The sequence below is a fragment of the Zonotrichia albicollis genome, chromosome 29, assembly GCF_047830755.1.
Source record: "Zonotrichia albicollis isolate bZonAlb1 chromosome 29, bZonAlb1.hap1, whole genome shotgun sequence".
NCBI lineage: Eukaryota > Metazoa > Chordata > Aves > Passeriformes > Passerellidae > Zonotrichia > Zonotrichia albicollis.
In genome coordinates, this window is record NC_133847.1 from 4,040,513 (window position 1) to 4,066,780 (window position 26,268).

The window sequence follows — 26,268 nt, forward strand, 5'->3', positions numbered from 1 at the left end:
CTCCACATCCGTGTCAGAAATTAGCATTCGGCCCATTTTCTTGGTGCCTCAGCATAAGGGTCTGGAGGCGAAGAGATTATTTAAAGCTGAAAATTTTGTAACGCAGCCGTGACCCAGCAGCGAGCACGGGGGCTGGAGGGGGCTAAGCTGGAAGGGGAAGCCACACACGGCCCCAGCTCTACCACCCCGGGCAGGCTTCTCTGTCTGTCTGTCTGTCCCTGCCTTTCTAGGGAAAGTCCCCTTATTTCCAAGCAGCTCAGCTCTCTCCTGTCTGGGGCTGGGTGGAGGATCCCCAGCCCGGTTCTGTGTCAGACCGTGCCAGATGGTCAGGTTGTGTATCCATGTTGGTTGGAGCAGCCATTATTGCTGAGGGGACCGGCTCTCCCTCATGGTGTGAGGGAGGCTCTGCATCGCTCTCCCACCGCTTTCCTCCAGCTCTGCCAGATGCTGTGAGGCACTGAGGGGATGTCAGTGCTCAGGTGGCCTCGGGGCTGTGTCACCTCCGTGCCCCACCTCTGTCACGCCAGGCTGACGCTGAGGCACAGCCGAGGCTCCATCGGGAGCTGCAGGGACGCAGCCCAGCCCCGCTCCGCCGCCCACAGCCACACGCTGCCTGCATCTCCTACGGAGCATTCCCTCCGCAGCAGCGTGCACGGCTTTTGTCGTCACAGCACACATTTCAGCCTGTCATGCTGCCCCAGTGTCCCTGAGGATGAACGCTGGGAGGAGGGAGGGGGTTTGGCTGGGTTGTTTGCGGAGAGAGCTGTGGCAGAGTCAGGTGCTCGGCTGCTCTGAGCAATGCCAGGCTGTGCCTGTGAGAGGACCTGGTGCAGACACAGCCTGGCCTTGCTTCCCCTTGTGCAGTCTCTGCTGAGAGCTTTCTGCCTTTCCCTTTTCTCCTGCCCTGAATCCTGCTCAGGGAGGGCAGCAGAGAGCAGAGAGGTGACCCTACTCCACAGCACAACATAACCAGGGCAGCCACAGCTCTGTGCTCCTCTGCAGCCCAATTCAGCATTCTCCAGCCTGCTCCCCAAATCCCATCCTTCCTCCTATCCTCTCCCCATATGCCAGAGCCTCAAACCCTACCCAGATCTCTCAGGTGTGATTTTACCTAGGCCTCTTCACCAGGAGATACAGCAGGAAAAGGCAGGTTAGGAAAAAGGGGGATGTGTTACCTGGGGGGAAGAGGGAGCCCAATCCTACAGAGCAGAGGGAAGAATGGATATTATATATCTATCTATCTCTATCTATCTCTCTCTATCTATCTATCTATCTATCTATCTATCTATCTATCTATCTATCTATCTATCTATCTATCTATCTATCTATCTATCTATCGGTTATACTGGTTGTGTATGAGCACCCACCTGGCTCCCAGGCTGAAGTCATGGCAAGAATGAGAGAGGCAGAGCCAGAGGGATTGGGGATTCCTCTTCACTCTCTGCAGCACTGCCTGTCGTGCCCAGCTGTGTGTGGGGCTGCAAGAACACTCACCGAGGGCCAGCAAGAGCCTGGGATTTGCATCCAGGCTTTTCATGGGAATGGACTCACAAAAGCCAGCAGATTTCTGCAGCCTGCTCTGAACCCAGGGATGCTGCAAGGCTGGAGAGCTGTCTTGTGTTTGATGGTGTTACCACCCCTAAAATTCACCCTAACCCCCCCCCCCACACCGGTCAAACTTTCTGTTGACATATCCTGCAGAGGCTGCCAGGGTTCTGCCATCTCTTTGGAAGGCACAGATGCATCAGCTAGGAAGCCTATGGCAAGTCAAGCTGTTCTCATTTTTAACAGCTGCAAGCAGAGAAGGCAATGTCTAAAACAAGAGAGCTTTATGGCAACAGCAGCAATCCTCACCTTGGATGAATCACACCTAAGCAAGTCAAGTTTTCAGGCACCTTTGCATGCCTAGCTTGCTTTTTCTCATCAGCTGCTGCAGCACAAGCTGCTCTAGGCTTTTGTTACAGCTCAAGGGACTCAGTGCCTCGGGTAGAAAATGTCTGTTTAGAAGGAAAGATAAATCCAGTCTCTTTTGGAGTCCATGAATGGACATACTAAAACCACCCTGACTGCAGTAAAGAACAACAGACACGAAAATGCTGCTGGTAAATGAAAAACAGAACAGCTGTCAATCAGCACCAGACAGAGAATTATATACCAGAGTAACAGGATTAAGGGGAAAATAAAAGGAATCTTAGCACCAAGACAGAGAAAAAGGGAAATGAGAGGTCACCTGTGCAGAGGGAGAAGAAACATGTTGCATCTGTCATGGAGTCTACACAAGAATGCTTGGAAGAACACAACAGAGTTCAGATGCACAATTCCCAGGGGATGAGGGAACAGATGCTGCCCAAACCTGAGATGCTGCTTCAAAAAAAGAATTGTTAGAAGAAAACCACATTGTATACCCAACAAATTTCTCTTTTGCAGAAATGTGTGCTAGTGAAAAACACCCAAAATCTTTTCCTTACACACATCTAGACTTGCCTGGAATATGAATTTGAATTCAATTTCTTGTGGAATATGAATATTTGTATTTAGATGAGGCAGCTTAAGAAGAAATGTGAAGAGGTCCAGTCTCAAGGGCTCAAACAAAGGGTGCAGGAGCAGCCAGGTACATTTTGCCTTAGGAGTGCCTGCCTAGTCCTTCCAGCTCCTAAATGCAGTGAGGGATGGAGAAAATACAAGCTGGAGCTCTGAATTTCCACATCACCTAGGAGACACCATTTAAGGCAGAAAATCCTCACCACAGCCCAGAAGAAAAAAAAAAAAAAAAAAAGAGGGAGGGAGGGGAAAAAAAAAAGGTCCTTTAAAACAATCTGCCTTTCCTTACCTATTTGTTCCCCAGGCAGAAAAGGCAAGGACTAGGTAGGACAGTCCTGGCAGGAAATATCCAAGCAATAAGACAGTATCTCAGGGAGATAAAAGTTATCCCTCTAATGTGATTGCTTCTTGTCTGGTGTAAAAGATTCTGCAGCCAGGCTGCCAGCCTTAGAGAAAAATATCCTGTGCAAAAGGATTTAACTTGCCATCAGCTTTTATCCTCTCTTGTCCACCAAGACCTTGCTGTTTAGCTTTCACTGAATATCTGTATTACCAACCAGACAGGGAGTTTTAACATTTTAACTTTGCAAGAACCCAAAAATTAACTAAGTTTTGAAGCTTATGGATTTTTTGACCCAAGTTGTCACAGTGGGTGAATTGGAAGTGACCATCACAGATTCCAGCTATCTTTGTGCAGATACCAAAAGCAGCTGTTCTGTGAGGATTGATTTCAAAAACAAAACCAAACCCAAATAAACAAATAAAAACACACCACCTTGTGGAAGAAGTTTGGGTTGTGTGCAGTTTATTCCAATGCTTGAAAGGAAGTTGGTCAGGAAAGAATGGCACAGGGCTGTCCTTTCCCAAATCATCAGAGGCAACTCCTCAGCTCTACAATCCTGCAATACTCAATTAAGCTGATTGAGTTCAGTTTGGACCTGGTTTTAATCAGCAAAGATATTGAGCTGTGATGATTTAATCTGGCTTCTCCCCCTGCTCCCCAAACACTCCTGGAGCACAGAGATGGTCATTTCTGTCACATGCTGTCATCTGGGTACCCCTTAAAAAGAAAAAGCATTCCTAGAATCTTGGGGTCATCCTTACAGCATCTGCTTCTCACTCATCTCTTTCTTTTTGGTAAATTCTCTATCTTTCCATTACTCACCATTACGCTGTAATTATATTATATTAATTACATTATATGATATTAATTATATTATATGATATTAATTATATTATATTATATTATATCATATCATATCATATCATATCATATCATATCATATCATATTATATTATATTATATTATATTATATTATATTATATTATATATATATTAAAATATATTGTTATATATTCTATTTAAAATATTCCACAGGAATAAGCTCACAACATTCACAACCTGGCTTCAGGACACAACCTTGTTGTCCTCACATTCTCATAACCTGAGAGAAGGAAATGTGGCACCTGAATAAAGCAGAGAGGATTAGAGGAGAGTGTGGCAATCACCACATCATCTCCACCCCTGCTCCCAGCACCACACCACCGAGCCCTTCACATGTTTGGAAGTTTTATGAGGATTTCTTTTCTCCTGCTATGACAAACCCAGCCTCTAGAAAAGCACATTTTCCACTCAGGACTCCACCCCACATCTTCCACACATCCCCAGGCTATTCCAGCTCCAGCAGCTCCAAAGAGCAAAGCCCTTTGTACCTCCTACTTCAGCAAGGTGCTGCAAGTGTCAGATATATTTAAGAGCATGAAGCATTCAGATACTATGGAAACCAGGGCAAGAGAAAAACCAAAAATAGATGGAAGACGCAAGCTGTTGTAAGGTCTGGAAAAGCCTTGCTGAGGGAGGCTGTGCTTGCTGCAGCTGATTGCAGAGTGGGATCCATTTAGAGCTTGAGCATAAAATATCCTCTCTCCAATCTTTCTGCAGTTTGTCATTTTTCTCTGCCACAGGGAAAGGGATATTCTTTAACTTCCCTTCTATTTAACAGGCTTCCTAATTAGCAGTTCCTTTGAATGATTCATATTCTAGTGTGCCCTTCCCATGACCTGGAGTAGACTGCTGCCTGAGTGCTGCTGTAGAGCAGGAGTGTTTGGGAACACACCATGAGGAAAAACCACCACAGAGCATTCTCCTGAAAGGGAAATCCAACAGCAACCCACAGAGAAGGGTGTCTTGTTAATTAGCCAATCCCAGAATCACTGGGTTGGGAGAGACCTCCAAGATCAAATCCAACCCAGCCCCAACCCCTCAGCTGAACCCTGGCACCCGGTGCCACATCCAGGCTTTGTTAAACACACCCAGGGATGGGGACTGCACCACCTCCCTGGGCTGCCATTGCAGAACTTACCAACCTTTCTGTAAAAAACCTTTTCCTGATATCCAACCTGTATTTTTTTCCCAATATCCAACCTGTATTTCCCTCGGTGCAGCTTGAGGCTGTGTGCTCTGGTTCTGTCAGGAGAAAGAGCCCAGCCCAGCTGAGCACAGGCACCTTGCAGGGAGTTTGGAGTGATGGGGGCACCCCTGAGTCTCCTTTTCTCCAGGCTGAGCACCCCCAGCTCCCTCAGCTGTTCCTCAAATGTATTTTGAGGATATCTCATTTCCAATCAGATAAAATGTATTGATTAAATGACCAATCAGGCCCAGCTGTATTGATCAGTGTATAAAAGAAGTGGTTCCAAGGAAAGACAACACATTTTATGCCACTCAGCTTTCTGATGATTGTGTCATTTCTTATTAACCAGTGACACAGGGCTGCCTGTGTCACTGTGGGGACATCGCTCAGCCCCACATGCTGCTGGTCCTGGGTTTCCCAAGGAGAATCCCTCAGGGTTGTGATGCTGAACTCAGCACCAGGGTGAGTGCACATCCAGCTCTCCCCTTCTGCCACTCCACACCTCTGACAAACGCAGGGAACAGATCTCTTGCAATGCTTGTAATTGGAATAAATAGTTCAGTGTTCACACAGGCACTGGGGAAGGACAGAGGCACAGCAATCTCCATGAGCACACAGTGCTGCCTGCTGAGGTCACCAGTTTTTCACAGTCCCAAAGCTGTTTTGCATAGAATCTTTAATTGCTTCACATGAGCACAAACCTTCAGAATAAACAGGAATTTGCTCACCTCAAGGGGCTGGAATCATGCTTGGAGTGTGTAAATGTTTTCTGTCATACTATTTTGACTAGACAGGATGAAGCTTTTAAATACATAGATTTTCTCCCATTTTGTAGAGGTGTCTATTCCTCCAAATAATGCAAGGAGATTCCATTTTTGTGAGCAAATAGTTCTCTGACAAATCTATCCACCAATCCTATTCACTTGGTTTATTTTCCAAGGGAAAAAGGGACAAACAAATAAAAAAAACCCCCAAAGTTAAAATACTTAAATATTATTACATTTACAGTCCTAAAATATGTAAATCAACTGCATTGAATTTTCTATTAGCTTTTAAATATTCACCTCAATATACATTTTTTCTTCAGGGCACACAAGAGATAAATAATTGAGTTAACATTGCTAGATAAATCAAATCATTTTCCTGAGCTGCAAATATTCCAGATTATAACCTTGGAGTTGCTATGCAGTAACTACAAATAGAAACTAAACAGATTAAAGTGAGCAAGCAGGAGTCTACACTCAAAAATTCTGCCCAATTTTCTGAGACATCCAGGAGCAGCCCCAGCATTTCAGATTGGTGAGTCAAGACCAAATCAAATGTAAAACCCAGCTTAAACATGGGGTTTAAGGAGCAGCCTGGGATTTGGGCTTGGGCCATGAACAATGTAAGAGCATGAGATTTAAAACAAACACAACACCCTCAAAACCAAGCCCCACAGCAATTTTGGGTATTCCTGTGGTTTTGAATGTCTGAATAGATTGTGGTGACTTCCAGCCACAGATAGTGAGACCTAATTCCATCCTGGCTTCAGGGTTTTCTCTGCACTGAGTAGAGGAGTTCATATTGCACAGCATTACTTCTCTCCCAACAATAAACCAACCCCTCTCATGTGGGAGATGAACTACAATAATCCAAATTACTCCCAAACAATTCCCAATAGTGCCCATGCAGGTGGAAGTGGACAAAAGGAATTAACAGCTTCACTTAAAACCTGCTGGAAAATCTTTTTTTTTTTTTTTTTTTTTTTGTGAGCTGCAGACTCTTAACAGCAGCAGGACAACAGGTGAAGTCAGATAAATAGCAAAGAAAATGGATTTCTGGCTAGGAGTATCAACTGCCAGCCACTAGTGTGTGGATGTGGATATAATGCTTTCCATGCTCTTCCCTACAGGCCAGGCAAACTCCTCAAAAAAAGAGGATATGTAAAAAAAAAAGGGCAACAAGAATCAGCTACACAGAGCTCTTCTGCAATTTTGTGGAGAACTTTTATTTTATCACAACACCTGTTGGATTTCTGCCTTTGTGTTGGTGACTGAATTGATCAGTTATGCTGCAGTGCAGATCAGCTCCAGGGGCTCCTTGCAAGCTTCTCTCTTGATTTACCCAAGGAAACAAAAATGTGGGAACTAAATTCAATCCCAGGATGGGCACTCTGCTCCAGCTATGAGGAAACTGGGATTTAAACTCAATCCCAGGATGGGCACTCTGCTCTAGTTATGAGGAAATTGGGATTTAAATTCAATCCCAGGATGGGCACTCTGCTCCAGCCATGAGGAAATTGGGATTTAAATTCAATCCCAGGATGGGCACTCTGCTCCAGCTATGAGGAAATTGGGATTTAAATTCAATCCCAGGATGGGCACTCTGCTCCAGCTATGAGGAAATTGGGATTTAAACTCAATCCCAGGATGGGCACTCTGCTCCAGCTATGAGGAAATTGGGATTTAAATTCAATCCCAGGATGGGCACTCTGCTCCAGCTAGGAGGAAATTGGGATTTAAATTCAATCCCAGGATGGGCACTCTGCTCCAGCCATAAGGAAGTTGGGATTTAAACTCAATCCCAGGATGGGCACTCTGCTCCAGCTATGAGGAAATTGGGATTTAAATTCAATCCCAGGATGGGCACTCTGCTCCAGCCATAAGGAAGTTGGGATTTGACTATCTCAGATTTGAGCATTTATGTTTCAGTGCACGTGTACTTTGATCAAATGCAAAAACTCTTTGATCTGTTGTAAAAACTACTTTTTATGGCAGCCAGGGAGAGAGACACAAAAGGACTGCAGGACAAACTAATATTGTGTGGGAGAGAGCAATGAACCATCCCAACTGCCCCTCAGGTTTATGAACTCTCCTCATTATTTTTTTTAGGTTGTTTCCACTGGCTTCTGGCACTGCATCAGGAGTGCTAACAGTTCACTGCTGACACCACACAGAGCTAAAAGTGTTTTCTTTGTGCTAAACAGACTGGGTGGAAGTTTTTCACTCTGAACTTGGAGTTTCTCACCTGGAAGACTGAAGGCTGGCAGCTTCCACAGCAAGGAACAAGCTCCAGGTCTGTTCTGTTCACTCTTGCCCACTACTGCCAAATTTTACACACATCAACTCAAGCTGCAACAGCATTGCTGATATTATTTTCCTATTTTTCTCAGCAAAGTAATGGTGAAATAATCTGCTAGACTGGAGGGAACATCACCTCCTTAAGTGTAACACACCAGAAATTGATGCTGCAGCTGGAGGACTCAAACTACTCTCAAATATTCAGAGCCTACAGAGTTCTTCACTGCACCATGTGTGTTCTAAACCCACCCAGCCCAGGGCCTGCAGCTCCCCAGGGCACAGCAGATGCAGTCTCTATGGGCAGAGCATAAAAACCAGTGGAAAACAATCAAGGCTTGCCTTGCAGCCACTCCAGCAACTTCTGAAGTCATTATAAATTCATTTGGCAGAGGAGTGCCACGAGCACCTCAGGCATGCAGAGAGACACATTTCAGATGAGCACTCAGAGGATGAGGAAAAGGCAGAGACACATTTCAGATGAGCACTCAGAAGATGAGGAAAAGGCAGATTTCCCTGGGTGGCTGATGGTTCTGGAGTGCTTGGCACCATGCTGGCACCATGGTGAGCCACTGACACCAGCAGGCTTTCCTGGAAAACACAAGATCCTTTAAAGAACAAATTGCTACATATTTAAAGTAGCAGAAAGGACAAATCATGGGATAAGAATACTCCAAGAAAGAGATTAGAGTAAAATAAACAAAGGAGGATGGAAATCAGGGCTTTGGTGCCCATCCAAAGGACAGTGACTGGCTACAACAATCCCTTTTCTAACAGGCAGACAGGAATCCACAGCTGGAATTTTCCTTGCATTCCAAAGAAAAAAGGTCCACCTCAATTCAAAAATAGCTTTTCAGCCTGAGATATGCTGCTTTAATTACAAGTAGTAGCTCTAAATTTATAAAAAATTGTCACTGTGGCATGTGAAGAGACCTCAGGTACACAGAAGAGGTTACAGAAAAGGACTCAAAACTTGCTGGGTGGCAGGGCAGTGCTCAGGGTTATCTTCTAGATCTAAAACTGGCCTAGGGCTTGTGGTATTTCAATAAAATTTCCAGGTCTGAGCTGCTTTTCTCTTGTTATCAACAGAATCAATTGTGTAAGTACATGGAGCAGCACAGAACATGATCCTGCAGCAGCTGGAGAAGGGAACACCCCTCAAAAATCAAGCAAGAGTTTAGCACAGAGTGGTGACAGCTGTGAACTGTTCAAGGACCAAAAACCTCCAGAGAAATCAAATACACAGCAAAATGCATCCTGCAGGAGAGACAGGACAGAGCCTGTCCCTGGCAGAAGCCTGATGCCAGAAACCCATCTTAAATCTTTCCTCATCCTGTAAAAACACTCAAGATCCCCCTAAAAGGGGAAAAGTTTGAATAAAATGCAAGAAGGTGCTTGCTGCAGACACTGCTTGCTCAGCACAACTCCCTGAAGCCAGGCAGTGAATCAAGGAAGAGGTGCCATAAGGAAACATGCTAATTGCTAATTGCATTCTCTTTAATTTGCATGTGCACTTTTTGGTTTTTTTTCCTTTTTAAAAACTGCTCCAAGTCCTTGTTTGCTGGGCAGAGATGCTGTAGCTTCAGTTTCCAGGTTGGCTGTGTGACAGTGTCCACGAAGGTGCTGGACTTTGGGTGACACTCAAGAGAAGCTGCTCAAAAATCAAAACTGCAGGAATTGCTGAAGTCTCTCAGCCTCTCCCTCACCAAAATGCAAAGGAAAAACCAGACATGGTGCAAGTCAGGGGAAGAAGGTGAAGAAAAGCACTTCAGAGGTGCACAGGAGTTAAAATTTCATTTTCTTTATGCCTTCCTCCCCTCTGGACAGTAGCAAAGAGGAGACAAAGGGAAAGGAGCAGCGGGGTTCAGTGGAAGGCAGAAGGTTCCCAATGGGCTCACCGATGGCTCAGTGCTGCTGGGTGGGGGATTGGTGCTTCACTGCTGCTTGGTTTTAAGGGATAATCTCTGTATCAACTTGTAAAGGAGACCAAAGTGCTGCAAACAGAAGGGAAAAAAAGTAACCATGACAGCTCTGAACGCACAGCTCAGCAGAAGGCTTAAAACAATAGCAGTAAATGCAGTGCCTTGTTTGCATCAACCACTCATCCTGGAGATGGAGTGGGACTTGATGGATGAGGAATTATGACAAGGAAGCCAAGTTATCCAGAAAATGATGGCTTACAGAAGTGTTTGTGCAGCTCTGCACCACCTCACTGTGAAGATGTGTTCAAGATTTTTGAAATTTTTATTTTTAATGGAATTCTGTTCCTTCTGAAGGCGAGGAGATTTCAACACATGCAGGTTCCTGGTCTCTATAGAAACACTGCTGCCAGCAGATCCAGGAAGGTAAAAATCAACCAGGCAAACAGAGATTCCAGCAAGTCACAATTCTTTAACTGGATCCTCTCTTTTACCATTTCCCCAATGACTTAGAAATTTACTTAATTCTTCTTTTGATTTTGCTGGGGTTGATTGTATTTTGATTTGATATTTGACAGATGTAACAAGACCCAGGCTTCAAATAATTTCAAATTCAAATAACAGAACTAATAAAGATTTAAGTATGTTTTTCCCTTTGTTTATATCCTTACACATTTAAAATGCTTCTAGTTTCCCTAAACAAATAATAGACACAAAGTGATCAAAATTGAGAGTGACCTAAAAAGCTTCACTTTCATTCATGTCCTTCATGAATCCAGGCAGGAAAAAAGCTTTTCTCACACTGTCTTGGTTAACATTGACACAAAAATTACATTTAATTTGGCTGGCCAAGGCATGGAGTATCACATTCCCAGAGGAATGGACACAGGATGTATTTCTGGTTTCATTGAAAAAAGAAAGCAGAACAGAACTCTGAAGATGCATTTCTAAGCTGCATCCCAAGTTCAGCTATTTCCTAATAGTACAAGCTACAAATCTTTAAATTACCAAGGTAAAATTTGTTGTAAAGTTTGAGTTTGGAGCCAAAATAGGTTAGCAAGTGAGTTATGCATGTCCTTGAGTACAAGAAACAGCTCTAAAAACCAAGTTTGCATTAGAATGGCAAGAGATTGCCTAGAGCACAGGTAAGTGGCATTATTATTCCAGCTTTAGTGCTGGCACTGTGTGAATTTCTGGATTTAAATTGTTTTAGAAGGAAAATAATCCATCAGTGTCTCTTACCTGCACTGCAACATAGGCAACACCAAGGTAGGCTGCAATACAGACAGCCAGGAGCAGGTCAAAGATTGCTGGCTTGACCCTGGAATAAGGAAAAGGGAACATGAAATTGCTGCAGCAGTTCCTGCCAGGGGGTGAGACAACAGCCCAGCATGGCCAAAGGAATTCCATACCTGTATGCATTCATCACCTGCTTCAGCTGGTCATAGAAAACAAACTCAGGGTCCCTGTGCAGAGGAGAAATTTGTTCAGATTTTGCTGCATTTCTTGACCCTGCAGTCAGGACAGCTCAGAGCTGTTCCCAAGTTCACCCACCCAGGCAAGCATGACCACCCCCCACACTGGTTTTGAGCTGGTTTTAGTCATCAGGACTTTGTTTTTCTACTCTCAGAAGCCCCAGGACACAATTCAGAACTCATGCTGGTGTTCAGCTGTCTCCAAAGAGGCTGACCATGAAAGATTCCTCCCTCTGTTCACTAAAACAGCTTCAGCCTGAGCAGGTTCCACAGGATGGAAGCTGCCTTTTTGTAATTAACCAAAAAAATTAGCCTTCTCCTGCTCTCAGAGTGGGAACAGTGGAACCAAAACAGTTTAAAACCAAGCTTTTCAGACAGAGGGAGCTGCTGGGCTTTGTTCCTGTGCTGTGAGGAATCACAAGCAGCTTTCTCTGGGAGAACACCAAGCATGAACCAAAATGACAGGAAAGCAGAAAAGAACAAAGCTGCATGTCAAGAAATCAGGAAACTGCAGCTCAGAGACAAAATTCTGTCCAGGGGGAAGCCAGTTTGCATGTCCTGGCTGGTTTTTCATGTTTTTTTCTCACCGTTTGTCTGCCTTCACATGGTGCTGCTTGACATCCTTCAGGTAACGTCCCATGTAATATTCTAAGGTGTTGAGGAAGGTGCTGTCCTTATCAATCAGCTGGGCAGCCCTGGGCTGGCTGCTCAGCCAGTCCATCACTGACTCCAGCTGCTCCTGCTGGATTTCCTGCAAAAAAATACCACCAGAGAAAAGGAGTCAATCACACATCAGAGCTCTCTCTCTCCCAGACTCTAGGTTATAAAAATAATGCACTGTGCTTACCATCTGATCTGTGAAGATCTGCATATCTGCAGGTGCTCCCTGCAAGGGAAAATGGAAAAAAGAATTAACTCAGGTTGTTGTTGAGCTTGGCTGGGCAGGACAAGTCTGGCCAGCACTGCCACAGTGAGCATCTCTTACCTTTTCTGTTAGATTGTAGATGACCCTTGTCAAAGCCTCAGCAATGATCTGAGTATTCCTGGTCAGTGCTTTAGTGTCTATTCGTGCCCTAAAGCAGAAGAGGAAATAATGAACCTGCCAATGGCATCACTCCCTCCACAAACACCAACTTTTCACTGAGCCTGAACACAGAGCCCAACTCCACCCTTTTCCAGCTATACCCTGACCACCAGAATAGCACAAACAGTTGTGAGGGCAGGTTTTTGGGCTGGATTTTGGCTGGATTTGGAGCCCCTCACCTCCTGTCCATGATGCTGTTGCGCAGGCTGTCCCTGTGGCTCTCCAGGTGGGAGATGGTGAAGGCGGGCAGGCGCCGGATGGCGAAGCGCTCGTGCTCCCACGCCAGCATGTCCTCTGCCAGGTTGATCTTCTTGTGCACCATGGAGAACTTCACCTCTGGGAACTGGTTGGCAACAACCTGAGGACAAAGGGAAACCATTCAGGGTGTGCTGAAATCACATTCAGGGGTGCTGCCCACTGCAGAGTCCCACCCTGCACTGCCCTGCCTGCCTACACCCACTTCTGTGTGCTCCAGAACATAAGGAGCAGTTACTGATATTATTAAAGCTGGATTTTCAGGTCCAAAAGAGCTGTTTTAATGTCTGTACAGACTGTGGCATGAGGATTTGTCTGCACTTCAAGTGATGCTAAACAATACATGAATTATTGCAGAGTCCCACCCTGCACTGCCCTGCCTGCCCACACCCACTCCTGTGTGCTCCACAACATAAGGTGCAGTTATTGATATTATTAAAGTTGGTTTATTATTATTATTTTCAGGTCAAAAAGAGCTGTTTTAATGTCTGTACAGGGTAGCATTTGCAGACCTAGTCTGCTTCATTTGAAACTGTGGCATGAGGATCTGTCTGCACCTCAAATTGTGTAATCCCAAATAACACATGAATTATTGCAGAGTCCCACCCTGCACTGCCCTGCCTGCCTACACCCACTTCTGTGTGCTCCACAACATAAGGTGCAGTTATTGATATTATTAAAGCTGGTTTATTATTATTATTATTATTATTATTATTATTATTATTATTATTATTATTATTATTATTATTATTATTATTATTATTATTATTTTCATGTCAAAAAGAGCTGTTTTAATGTCTGTACAGGGTAGCATTTGTAGATCTGCTTCACTTGGGACTGTGGCATGAGGATCTGTCTGCACTTCAAATCAAGTGATGCTAAACAATACATGAATTATTTAACAGCACACCTTTCTTCATATCTTCCTTCCTCTCATGGAGAGCTCTATAATAAGTCCCAAATTCCCAGGAATTTTTCCTTACCATCTCCAGTTCTCTCAGAAATGCATGCTGCAAGGTGCCCTCCTTGGGAGGCTTTGACACATGGAGATGAAGGCTATTGCCTCTGCCCAGGGTGTCAAGGCAGAGAACAAATGCTACATTGTCCTGCAGCAGGCTGGAATCTGGAACAGAAAAATCCAAAAACCTTTATTGCTATGTCTTGTGCTGGGATTTCCACCTCCCTAAAAAAGCAAGGATTCTCACAGGAGAGCTGATTAATTATAAACTTTCAACACAACCAGCCCCTTACTCACCAGTGTGGTCCAAATTATCCTCCAGCCACCTCTTAGTTCCTTGATAATTAAACTTGCCACCTCCAGATGCAAAGAACAGCAAGTTATACCTGCCCATCCAAGAAGAAAAGGGTTAGCATGCTGCACTCCAAGAATTCCTGCACTCAGGAACTGGAATTGCACTCAGGGATTCCTGCACTTGGAGGTGTGGTGAAATCACAACCACAAAGCAAACTGGCCATCACCACTTCCCACATGGCACATACTCAGGAGAAATTAAAACTGAGGAGCTCCCAGTGCTTGAGGATGGAATCTGCTCCTCACATCATCCCCTCCACGTGTCAGCTACACAGATTAAACCCCAAACAGAGCAGTTCCTCACCCAGCATGGGTCCTCCTGTAGGTGTAGAGCCGAGAGAAGAGCCTGGCCAGTTCCAGCAGCACCGAGATCCCACTGCCATTGGAGTCAGCCCCGTGGGACAGCCACTGCAGGGGGAGGTGGGACAGATACAAGGTGACACAGCTGCACTGGCTCTGCCACCAGAACAGCTGCAGGACAGCACTGGGCTCCACTTGTAACTGCCCCACAGACCTAAGGCCAAGGAAAGACACAGAAACTGCCCCACAGACCTAAGGCCAAGGAAAGACACAGAAACTGCCCCACAGACCTAAGGCAGAGGGAAAAAGGACAAAAACAGAGAGTTCCAGGAAAAAAATACTCACTGGAGCCACTCCAAAGGAATCATAGTGGGCAACTATCACAACAGTGGGCAGGTCTTCTCCACCCAGCCCTGTCAGCCTTCCCTGCAGAGGAAAGAGAGAGAGCATGGTCAGTCCCCATCACCTCCTGTGTGCCTGTACAAGGACAGCCTGGCTTCTACATTCCTGCTGAGTCTGCTGTGGCCTCAGCTGTGAGGACTTCAGATACCTGGCTGAGACTCCCCTGATAAAATATCTGATAAAATCCCAATCAAAGAAGTCACCTCATCCATCCACAACTCACCTCCACACTGGGGATGAGCCAGTCATTGATAGCTTTGCTTTGAGCCCCACTGGTCACCATCTGGAAGCCATTGGCAGTTGCTGTGTGCAGCAGAACTGAAACAAAAACACCAAAAAAACCTCACAATGTACACCTGGGGATGTTTCATCCATTCCTTTCCCCTGCTAACTGAGCTTTGGAGAGACCAGCTTTAAACCATTGAAGCCCTCTCAGTTGTCACTGGTGTTTATGCAATGACACAGAATCTTGGTGCTTTTTCATTCTGTACTAAAATCCCAGTTTTTTGGCTGGTCAAAAACTTTTCCCCAGTAGTGCTAAAATTAGTTATAAGCAGCAGATAAATAAAGACAGTCATATTTTTTACATGGAAGCATCAAACTGACTTGTGGTCAGACAAAAAGTTTCAGCTTCTACCAGCACACCATCATCACTTAACAGTTATGTTGATTTAACCTAGTTTTGATTTCTACCTTACTTGAAACAGGGTGAAACTGAGAACTTCCTGCAACTGTATATCCAAATATAGTCAAGTAATGCTTTCTTATCCTGTGCTTTTCTTCCACTGAATCTCTAAACACTTTGACAAAGAATAAACACAAATGTGACAGAACACTGGTTCGTGGTGCACAGCAGACTCCTCCCAGAGGTGGGAACAGCCCTGTCTTCCTCAAAACTTGTTTTTCCTTGCTGGAACTCACCTTCTGCAGCTGAGGCAGAACCCTGTGATGCAGAAGCAGCCCGTGTTTGTTCATAGATAGACAGCAGCTCCTCATCCTCCACTGCAAAGTAGACTGGCACAATGGTTTCCATAGCAAGCATTTCTGGCTCTATCTCCATGAATTGCTGAAGATTTAAGTGAGACACAAACTTAACATCTGCTAAACACGACAGGTGTCCCTATGATATTTTATGAAAAATCTTTTTATTAAGATTTTTTCTCCTGAGAATCTAAGAATCCTCAGAAAGGAAATTTAAACAATGATTATCTGCTGCTGTAAAATGCAACAAGTGCATCTTTGATTGGTCTCATGTGGTTGTTTTTAATTAATGGCCAATCACAGTCCAGCTGTCTCAGACTATCTGGTCAGTCACAAGATTTTATTATCATTCCATTCCTTCCTATTCCTTGCTTGCCTTCTGATAAAATCCTTTCTTCTATTCTGTTAGTATAGTTTTAATATAATATATATAATAAAATAATAAATCAAGCCTTCTGAAACATGGAGTCAAGATTCTCATATCTTCCCTCATCCTGGGACCCCTGCAAACACCACCACAATTGGTGACCCTGAGCGAGGAACATTCTTTTTGCCTTTTCCTGCTGTCTTGGATTCTCTGGTCAGTCACAAGATTTTATTATCATTCCTTTCATGCCTTCTGATGAAATCCTTTCTTCTATTCTTTTAGTATAGTTCCAATATATCATTTTCTTTCAATATAATATATATCATAAAATAATAGATCAGCCTTCTGAAACAAAGCCAAAATTCTCATCTCTTCCCTCATCCTGGGACCCCTGCAAACACCACCACAGAGAGGAAGAAAAAATCAACAACCAAAGCAGAGAGAGAAGTTTTAAAATTAGAATACAATCTTCCAACCCTGCAGCAACCAAGCTTCCCTTCAACACACCTCCCATGGGAAGGGAAAGAAAACTTTTTTGCTTACCCTCACCACATCCTGGGGGACAGAGGAGATGGATTTTGGCAGGATGATGACCACAGCCCCAGCTGACTGGCGCAGAGCCTTCTGGTACTGCTCGTAGGAGAAGTCCACCAGCCTCATCATGACGCAGCGGCGGCTCAGCACGTCCGCTTCCACGGTGCGCGCCTCCGTGTTGAGCACGGCGCTCCTGGTGCCTGCCGGCAGGGAAAGCAGGGGGGCTGATAAGGAACTGCATCCCAACCAGGGATCCAGCCTGCCTCCTGCTCAGAACGCTCCTAGGGACAGTCTGAGGGGCTGCAGGAAGGTGAGTTCGCCTCCTTGGCCGAGGCAGAGATGGGGCAGAGGTCTGCGGGTTTTCCTGTGCAGCCACATCCTGCCAGACCCCTTGTTCCACACCTACAGCCTCACCTTCCAGTGTAAATCCTGCCAGATCCCTTGTTCCACACCTACAGCCTCACCTTCCAGTCTACACCCTGCCAGATCCCTATTCCATGTCCTACAGCCTCACCTTCCAGTCTAAATCCTGCCAGATCCCTTGTTCCACACCTACAGCCTCACCTTCCAGTCTAAATCCTGCCAGACCCCTTGTTCCACACCCCACAGCCCCACCTTCCAGTCTAAATCCTGCCAGACCCCCTTTGTTCCACACCTACAGCCTCACCTTCCAGTCTAAATCCTGCCAGACCCCCTTTGTTGCACACCACAGCCTCACCTTCCAGTTCTATGCTCTGCCAGACCCCTTGTTCCATGTCCTACAGCCTCATCTTCCAGTCTAAATCCTGCCAGATCCCCTTTGTTCCACACCTACAGCCTCACCTTCCAGTCTAAATCCTGCCAAACCCTCCTTGTTCTACACCCTACAACTTCACCTTCCAGTCTAAATCTTGCCAGACCTCTTGCTCCATGTCCCACAGCTGCAACTCTCAGTCTAAATCCTGCCAGACTCCCCTTGTTCCACACCCCATACCTCATTTTCCAGCCTAAACCCTGCCAGACCCCCTTTGTTCCACACCCCACAGCCTCACCTTCCAGTCTAAATCTTACCAGACCTCTTGCTTTATTCCCACAGCTGCAACTTTCAGTCTAAATCCTGCCAGACTCCCCTTGTTCCACACCCCACACCTTCACCTTCCAGTCTAAATCTTGCCAAACACCCCTTGTTCTACATCCTACAACTTCACCTTCCACTCTAAATCTTACCAGACCTCTTGCTCCATGTCCTACAGCCTCGCCTTCCAGTCTACACCCTGCCAGACCCCTTGTTCCACACCTACAGCCTCACCTTCCAGTCTAAATCTTGCCAGACCTCTTGCTCCATGTCCCACAGCTGCAACTCTCAGTCTAAATCCTGCCAGACCCCCTTTGTTCCACACCCCACAGCTTCACCTTCCAATCTAAATCCTGCCAGACCCCCTTTGTTCTACACCCCAGAGCTTCACCTTTCAGCCTAAATCCTCAACACAACACTCAGGTTACCTGTCTGCTCACCTGCACCTGATAACCAACACACCTGGACACAGCCTGGCCTCTCCAGAGCCTCCCCCAGCTAGAGGATTGAGCTGCAGAAGCCCCTGATGAAAGGACACCAGCCTGCCCCATGTCACCCTGAGGACACCAGAGTGCCCCAGGTAACCCCAAGGAAGGTTCTGGAAGAGCAGGCTGCTCCTCAGGGCTCGCCCTCTCCTGCTCTCAGTTGCAGCAGATCAAATCCCCCACTGGAAATGCAATCCCCTGGGAGCACAGCAAGCTTGCCAGAAGCTGCTGCATTCCCCAAGGGAGGGCCAAAAGGACATCTTGTGAAATTAGAGAGGGTCAAATCCACCCTATAATTTATAATTCAATTTATTCTTCTCTAATTTTGACACCTCCACTGGAGAGCTCATTGTTCTGGGACAGACAGCAGCATTGCTAAGAACCACATTTAAACCTGGCTTAACTTAACTCTAACATTAGTTTGGTCACAGAAACACCCAAACAAGAAAAATCTGCATTTCCCCTGCACAGTATCAGTGAGGGCCACACACCCAGAAACAGGCCAGGCACAATGTGCATTCTCCCCACAGAGCTCTGACACCAAACAAATAAATATTAACAGGACCACCACTCCAACCAGAGAAAAACAATTGAAAAGGAGGATAATCCCTCCACCATTCCCAAAGGAATGATGTGTAAAACGATGTGTGCACCTGAAGTTCTGCTCTCTCTGATATCTGAGCAGAGCAGACAAAACAGTATTTTCCTGACAGGTTGATTTTCTGTAGCTTCTCTACAAAGAGCTGTGTGTAAATGTAAAAAACTCATTCACAAACTAAAGAATTCTCATTCTATCAGTATCAGAGGAAGTCCAAGCTTGTTCTTAAATTGCTCCACGAGTGATGCTGACAAAAAACTCTTCCCTCTGCAAGAGGAGGCTGAGCAGCAACCTGTTCCTTGGTATTTTTGGAAATAAAAATACAAGAATCTGGAACAACAAATGAGCTCAGCTGGTCAGAGCATGGTGCTAATAACACCAAGGGTATGGGTTTGATCCCTCTGTGGGTAATTCTCTCTGAGAGTTGGACTCTGTGCTTCTTGTGGGTCCTTTCCAATTCAGACTGCTCTGAAATGCAGCTTTTATCCTGAAGGACATCTCAGAACACACAGGGAACACGAACAGCAGCAGGAAGGAACAAAGGAAACAGCCCACCAAGCTAAAAGGCTCCAGGAAAGGAAACAGCCGAAAAAGTAAACTGGAAGCATCTTAAAAATATAACACCTGTCTTTTCAAGAGGTCACAAAATTGTGAGCACTTGGGTAGAGGGGACATTCAGGCAAGCAAAGTGAAAGGCAGCTGAATCAGATCCCTGCTAAGGCTGTCAGCAAACAGCTCCCAGAACCTGAGGAAAGAAAGAGAGAGTCCTATCCCAATGCAGGGCCTGCCCTGGAGCTCCTGAGGCTGCCAGAGCCCTCAAGGTGTGGACACCTTCCTAGAAACTGTGATGGAAGAACCCAGAATTAATTTCATTTATTTAGAAGCCAGCAGAAGCATGAAGTGTTTAAGAAGTACACAGGCACAGCTGCAATTCATGTCTCCTATATTTGAACTTATTAAGATCTGAAAGAATGAGAGGTGGTGTCTCATGGACAGCACAAATGAAAAGTGAGGCTGTTCATTGTTAAATCCATAGGAAGAGTCACTCAGACAGAAGACACGCCCTGGCCTGGAATAAAATCTCTACAGAAGACCCAGAAACAACCTTTGGTTCTGGGCTTGTGGGCACACAGGGGAGGAGGCTGAGGGCTGCAGCACCTCAAGGACTCCAGCACAGGGCGTGTCTCTGACCCAGAGAAAGGTGTTGCACAAGCAGCAGGCTGCGAGTGAGAGAACAGAGGAAGTAAAGGTCAGCTGTAACACAGGGGGGGGACTGGCTCTGAAATGGAGCCACTGGAGCAACACAGAGCTGAGGATGAGGAGGATGAACAGCAGAGAGGAATCAACCTGTCAATAAAGGAGTCAAAGGCAAAAGGACAAAGCTGAGCTCACACCCGAGTTTATCACAATGCAGGAGCTCAGAACACAGAGCCCTCAGCCCACAGATCGGGGCACCTTGGCTACCTCTGGGTCACCCCCATGGAGCTCCAGCCCCTCTCCCGCTCGTACCGAGCCTGGGCAGTGAGACCCGGCCGGACGGGACCCCTGGGCAGTGAGACCCGGCCTGCGGGGCCCTCTGGGCAGTGAGACCCGGCCGGACCCGGGGCCGTCCTGCGCCCTCCCCGCGCCTGGGCCCGGCCGCTGCCGCCTCCTAGACCCCCCGAGCCCTCCCCTAGGCCGGGCCGCCCTACCCTGGGTTCTCCCCGGGCCCTTCCCACGGCCCCACCAGCCCTGAGGGAGCCGCTGCCGGCAGCACCGGGCCCGGCCGGGCCGTGCCGTTCCTCACCGTAGGGCTGCCCGCCCAGCTCATACTGCTGCATGCGGTAGACCGTGAACTCGTGCGCCGCCTCGGCGGCAGGCGGCGGCCCCAGCAGCAGGAGCACGGCGGGCACGAAGAGCAGGACGCTGAGCGGGAGGCATGAGGCCTTGAGCACCGACTCCAGCACCTCGCCCGCCTCCTCCAGCATCGCCGCGGCCCCGGCCCGCACTGCGGCCTGCTCGGCACGCACGGCGCGCCCCGCGCCGCACACCGCGACCCGTAGTTCGCTGGCGGCCGCGAAGGGCGCTGGGAGTTGTAGTCGCAGTGGCCTCGTGCGGGCCGCGGTGCCGCCACGGCTTGGCCTGCAGGGGGCGCGCTCATCCCGGCCTGGAGCTCCAGAGCGCCCCTCAGCGGATGGGATGGGATAATGGGATGAAATGGGATCCATGGAATGGGATCAATGGGATGGGATGGGATGGGATGGGATAGGTCAGGATTCATGGGATGGGATGGGATCCATAGAATGGGATAGGACAGGATGCATGGGATGGGATAGGATCCATGGGATGGGATGGGATCCATATGATGGGATCCATGGGATGGGATGGGATCCATGAGATGGGAAAGGAGAGGATGGGATGAACAGGACCTGTTGCCCCCTGAGCAGGGCAATCCCCCTGTCCCAAGAACAGGAGGGCAGCTCCAGATGTCCCCAGACTACAAAAACATCCCCAGGCAGTACCTGGCCTCCAGAGGAAAAAAAATCGAAGAAAATCACCCCAAGGCTTTCTGATTACCCTGATTTATTAATGCAAAACAAACGAGCTGCATGCTCAGCTCCTGCAGAGGGGCTGGGCCAGCACTGTGAGTCCCCAGTGCTTCTGTGTCCTTCTGGCACCGTGAGAGGAGGCATTTGGGTGCTGCTCTGGTTATTCCCCACATGGGAGAGCAGAAGAGCAGGGATCTGAGGCACACACTGGCTGTGTCTTCATGCTCAGGATGGCACCAGGCTCCCTAGTCCCTCCTTGTGTCCATGCCAGTGCCAGCCCTGTCGCTGCAGCTTGGTCACAGCATTGGTCCTGGCTCAGTGCCCAGTCTGCACCCTGGGGAGAGTCTGAGCTGTGGCTGCAGCTCTCTGCCATCCTCAGGCTGGGCAGGACATCAAGCTTGCATTCCTTCCCACCAGCTGTGCCCATCACAGAAGGTCCAAAAGAATTCCAAAGCCTTGGAAGGGCCACCTGGTTGGGGAAATCCATCCTATGGGACAAAACACCCTCAGGTGGGCAGCTACAGCGCCTCTGCACACCCAAAGCTCACATACAAAACCTGAGCACTGCAGCTGTCCCAGCACAGCATCCATCCCGAAATGTCCCTGTGTCTTTCACTCAAATCTAGGAGCAATCTCTGTCCCTGGGCTGCACCAGTCTGGTGGTGCAGTTCACAACTGCTCAGCCTCGCTACAGCCCTGCCAGGCCAGGAGCAGCCCCATGAGCTCCCGGGGGCTGTCTGGCACCTCTTTTCCCCTCACAGGCTGGGCAGATTGCTCATCATGCTGGAGTTGCTGGACAGAGGCGCCCTGGGCCGAGCGCTCTGGGCCGTGGGGCCTCGGAAGCTGTCCCGGCAGCGCAGGGAGCTCTCCGTGGAGGAACCAGAGTTGATGTCTGAGATGGTCACGCAGCTGCCAGGCCTGCAGAGCCCAGCCCTGACACAGCAGCAGCACAGCAGGCTGCCCACGGCCCGGCGAACCTCCACGCTGCGCAGCGAGTAAATGACGGGGTTGATGCCCGAGTTGAGCAGCGCCAGAGCCAGGGTCCAGTCCAGGCTGCGCAGGTGGTTGCAGGCCCCGGTGTCACAGAACACATCCAAGAGCAGCAGCACGAAGAGAGGGCTCCAGCACACGATGAAAGCCCCCAGGATCATCAGCACCGTCTTCAGCAAGCGCAGCGAGCGCCGGCGGCCATTCCGCGAGCAGCTTTGCCTGGAGCTGGCCTGCACCAGGAGGAAGATGGAGATGTAGAACCCGATGATCCCCAGGAGGATCACGCTGAACATCACCACAGAAAACAGGATATAATTCTTGGAGTAGAGCGGCAGGAGCACGGAGCAGGCCTGGAAATCACAGAGGCAGTTCCACCCCAGCATGGGGAGCAGGCCGATGGCGAGGGCCAGCAGCCAGCAGGCCGCGATGAGGCCGCGCAGCCGCAGCGTCTTGCTGGCCTCGCTCTCCGCGATGGGCCTCACCATGGCGCTGTAGCGCTCCACCGCCGTCACCAGCAGGCTGAAGGTGGAGGCGGCCAAAGCCACGAAGAGGATGCCCTCCCTGAGGAACCAGAGCTGAGGGGACAGCTGGAAGGTCTTGCTGCCCGACAGGCAGAGGTTGCAGAGGTAGGCGATGCCCGCCAGGAGGTCGCTGAGGGTGATGCTGGCGATGCAGGAGTAGACCCAGCGGCGGCCCCGCAGGCAGCGCAGCACGGCCAGCAGCACCAGCAGGTTCTCCACGATGATGAGGCAGCTGATGGCGACGAAGGCCGTGCGCAGAGGCCCCATGCCCTCGTCGGCGGAGTGGCGCTTGCTGAGCTTGCCCGAGAAGTTGTAGTGCTGCAGGATGATGTTGATGTTCCCGGTGGCAGCCAGCTTCAGGCAGGAGGCTTTGGGGGTAAGCAGGTGAGCAGAGTCCAGGGGAAGGAGGAGGGAGCGATTCACCAGCCAGCTCAGCACTGGAGCAGCCATCTTCTGAGCCTGGGTCTGCACTCAGTGGGTGCTCAATGCAGGAAGGGTCAGGTGAGGCTTGGAGCAGAGCAGATCCTTTGTTTGAGGGCTGCAGCCAGCCCTGCTCAACGGAGGGGAGAGTCAGAGCCCTGTCTGCCAGCCCTGCAGCACTGAAAGAGCAAAAGGGAGAGGAGGGTGAGGTGTTTTGTAAGTCCACCCATGAGCATGGGCTTCCTGTTGTTTAATAAAGTTTCCTGTTGTGACTGCCACTATTGACATCTCTTCTAACAACTGTCATTTCTTGGTAAGGGTCTGGTTATTCTGAGCTTTGCTGTGGTTGTGAAGGTGTGAAGAAACGTGCCAGGGTTGGAGCAGGCTGTGTCAAACAGGGACAACACCTTGATGGGTGGGGTCTGGGAGCCAGAACAGATCCCAGTGCTGGTAAGAGCACCCAGACAGCTCGAGACACAAAATGCTTTGCTTGCAGAGCCTGGCAGAGAGCCACTGCCTGTTCCTCAGCTGCCCTGTGCTCAGATCATCCCTCTTCCCTCTTCAGGAGGAAGATCCTTGCTGTCACTCCATAAGCCCAGCTCCTGCCACTGTCTCAGAACACATCCAGGCACATCCATCCTGTCTGTGCAGCTCCTGGCACCTGAGGGGTGCCTCCACTCCAAAGCAATCCAGCTGCTCCAAGCTGACACTGTGCCCTGACACTGCAGCTACACCTTCAACTCACCAAGCACCTGCTAGGGATGGGTGAGGATCCTCCCACAGGCAGGGAAGGAGGCAAAAAAGCTGCTGCTTCCCACCTTTGAGGTGCTGAGAGCAGAACCAAGAAACCAGAGCATGGCTGAAATGTTCATTTCTAGCATTGGCCTAACTCCTTATGTTTGCAAAACTCAACAGGAAAGCCTTGGAACGTGCTGTACCCAACTGTGGATGTGAATTTGCCTTTGCACTCACCTGCCATGGCTTGTGGGAGGCTCTTGCTGCCCCAGGGAGGTTCAGCAATGCTCTCCAGCTCCTCATCTGAGGCCCAGCACGGTGCAGGTAGTGAGGACAGCTCCTCGTGCAAAACAAGTGAGGCTTCTACCTACGAAAATGAAAAAAGGGGAAGTTACACCATCAACCACATTTCTGTGCAGGGTGGACCCCACCCAAATCAGCTGCAGAGTGGCAGAGATGAAAGAAAAGCAGAGCACCCTTTAAATCAGGGTCTCGGCAGAAGCTGAACCCTGCTGGCCCTGGGCTGTCACTCCAGACTGTCAGGGAGCCATGGAAATGTCACCAAGACGAGAGAAAAGAGCAGGGAGCTGTCCAGGGAGCCCATGGACTGATCCCAGCCTGGATGGCAGCTCAGACAAGAGGAAAATGCAAAGGTGGCTCCTGCAGAAAGCCACGTGCAAGCAAGAGTGGTTCTCATCAAAAGCTGAGGGCTCCATCCTCCACCCTCACCCTTTCAGCTGAGGTTTTGGCTTTTTCTATCAGCAGAGTGGAAAGAAAGTCACACTGATAAGGTCAGCAGATGACCCCAGATTGAAGGAGAGGAAATCAGCAGGAAGGCCGAGCCACGAGTGCAGGGCTGCACGTTCAGCACCAGGAGATCACCCCAAATTCCCCCCAAATCTGGAATCCCTGGCACATCACCCCTGTGAGCTTTCCTCTTGCCTCAGGGGGAACCTCCAGCTCATGGGTCTGTTCAGGACACAGCTGGTGGAATGTGGGAAGTGGATTTGTAGGGAGTTTTTAGGGTTTGATTTGGGGAATGGATTTGTAGAGAGTTTTAGGGTTTGGTTTTGGGAAATGGATTTGTAGAGAGATTTTAGGGCTTGATAGAAAGTTCTGGGTCTCTGTGTCTGGGTCTGGGTAATCTCTGGGTCAGGAAAAGGGTATTGTCCAACAGTGGAATGTTCCTGGAAGATCAGAGAATGGAGAAACTTGCCTTATAAGGGGCTCCAAGTAGCTTCTCCAAGAGCTGGCAATGTGTGAGGAGTCTCAGAGATTCCTGAGAGATCTGTGGAGAGGATGGGACTGGGGCAGGCAAACCTTTTGCTCAAGGCAGATGAGCTGCTGGGACAGCTTGAGCCCCTCACCCCTGGTGTTCTTCTCTGGACCAGCAAAACATGGAAAGATCTTTCTAAAAACTGCCCCTTCCACAAACACATCCAAGGCAAGGAGTGCCCAGCTCATGATTGAGGGTTAATGGGGTCTGAGCCCCCACGTGAAGAAGAATTCCTGCTCTGTCTCATCCCCATTGCTCTCTGCAGCCACAGCCTGAGCTGGATCTTGGCCTTTCTCCGCTGCTGCCATCCCAGTTCAGATGTTCTGATTTTGAAGCCAAGTGGGGCAGAGGAGAGACACCCCCTCCTGCAACATTTCTCATATTTTCCCTTCAAATCAGAGCCAGAATCTGCCTGAAACTGCTTGACACTGCCTGAAACTGTCTGAAACTGTCTGGTGGCTCCTTGTGCTGGGCTGGGAAAGGTCAGGGGACACACAGGGGGCACCTGAAGCCCTGTGGATCTCTCCAGCTCCATGCCTAAAGCAGGTATTGATGGATGAGGCACCTCAGCATCCCTGGCACCCTCCAGAGGACAGCAGGAAGGCCAAAACACCTTGGCCTCAGAGAGAGGAACTTGTCTGCACTCAGAGAGGAGCAGGAGAGCAGCTCAGCTCCCTGTGCCCATGGCCTGTCCCCCCTGTCCTGGGGCTGCTGCTCCCAGCAGGGTTTCCACCCACAGATTGTGGGAGACCCACAAGTAACTGCAAGGCAAAAAGAGCAAACTACAAACACAAGATAAAATATCGATGATTCCTCTTGAGGTTTTCCTGCTGTGCTGCTGCAAAGTCCTGATTAAAGCTCGTGCTTTCAGATATTAAGATTTAAAATACCAAACCATGGGTTCAGCTCTGTGGAGAGCTCAGTGTCAGGCTGCATGGCCCCAGCACAGCCCAAGGCATCCACTTGCAGGTGTTTTTGTGCTCCAGGAAGGGTGGAGCAGATTTGGTTTAAAAATGACTGA

At 48.5% G+C, this 26,268-nt stretch overlaps 2 protein-coding genes and 1 long non-coding RNA gene across 3 annotated transcripts; all 3 read right to left on the bottom strand.

Moving 5' to 3' along the window:
- Window positions 1-9,525: 9,525 nt before the first annotated feature.
- On the bottom strand, window positions 9,526-20,825 carry NCLN (nicalin). Its single transcript, XM_074528482.1, has 15 exons — window positions 20,564-20,825; window positions 16,650-16,840; window positions 15,680-15,824; window positions 14,982-15,076; window positions 14,702-14,782; window positions 14,361-14,464; window positions 14,000-14,088; window positions 13,728-13,867; window positions 12,669-12,847; window positions 12,391-12,478; window positions 12,253-12,291; window positions 11,993-12,156; window positions 11,343-11,396; window positions 11,173-11,251; window positions 9,526-10,005 (listed from the first exon to the last, which is right to left on the bottom strand). Exons 1-15 carry the CDS (start codon window positions 20,742-20,744, stop codon window positions 9,946-9,948), a joined length of 1,689 nt encoding a protein of 562 aa, XP_074384583.1. The 5' UTR covers window positions 20,745-20,825; the 3' UTR covers window positions 9,526-9,945.
- Window positions 16,850-20,435, bottom strand: LOC141725329 (uncharacterized). Its single transcript, XR_012577189.1, has 3 exons — window positions 17,463-20,435; window positions 17,296-17,410; window positions 16,850-17,142 (listed from the first exon to the last, which is right to left on the bottom strand). It is a non-coding gene; the product is annotated as an uncharacterized LOC141725329 (long non-coding RNA).
- Window positions 20,826-21,342: 517 nt separating the features above from the next.
- On the bottom strand, window positions 21,343-23,412 carry S1PR4 (sphingosine-1-phosphate receptor 4). Its single transcript, XM_005495764.3, has one exon. It carries the CDS (start codon window positions 23,264-23,266, stop codon window positions 22,061-22,063), a length of 1,206 nt encoding a protein of 401 aa, XP_005495821.2. The 5' UTR covers window positions 23,267-23,412; the 3' UTR covers window positions 21,343-22,060.
- Window positions 23,413-26,268: the final 2,856 nt, after the last annotated feature.

Excerpts from the sequence above, each read along its gene's own strand:
- NCLN (XM_074528482.1), bottom strand. The coding sequence starts at position 20,744 with ATGCTGGAGGAGGCGGGCGAGGTGCTGGAGTCGGTGCTCAAGGCCTCA. Across the intron at positions 12,848-13,727 it reads TTCTGAGAGAACTGGAGATG|GTTGTTGCCAACCAGTTCCC; the intron begins GTAAGGAAAAAT and ends CTTTGTCCTCAG. Across the intron at positions 12,157-12,252 it reads AGATCTTCACAGATCAGATG|GAAATCCAGCAGGAGCAGCT; the intron begins GTAAGCACAGTG and ends ATTTTTTTGCAG.
- S1PR4 (XM_005495764.3), bottom strand. The coding sequence starts at position 23,266 with ATGGCTGCTCCAGTGCTGAGCTGGCTGGTGAATCGCTCCCTCCTCCTT.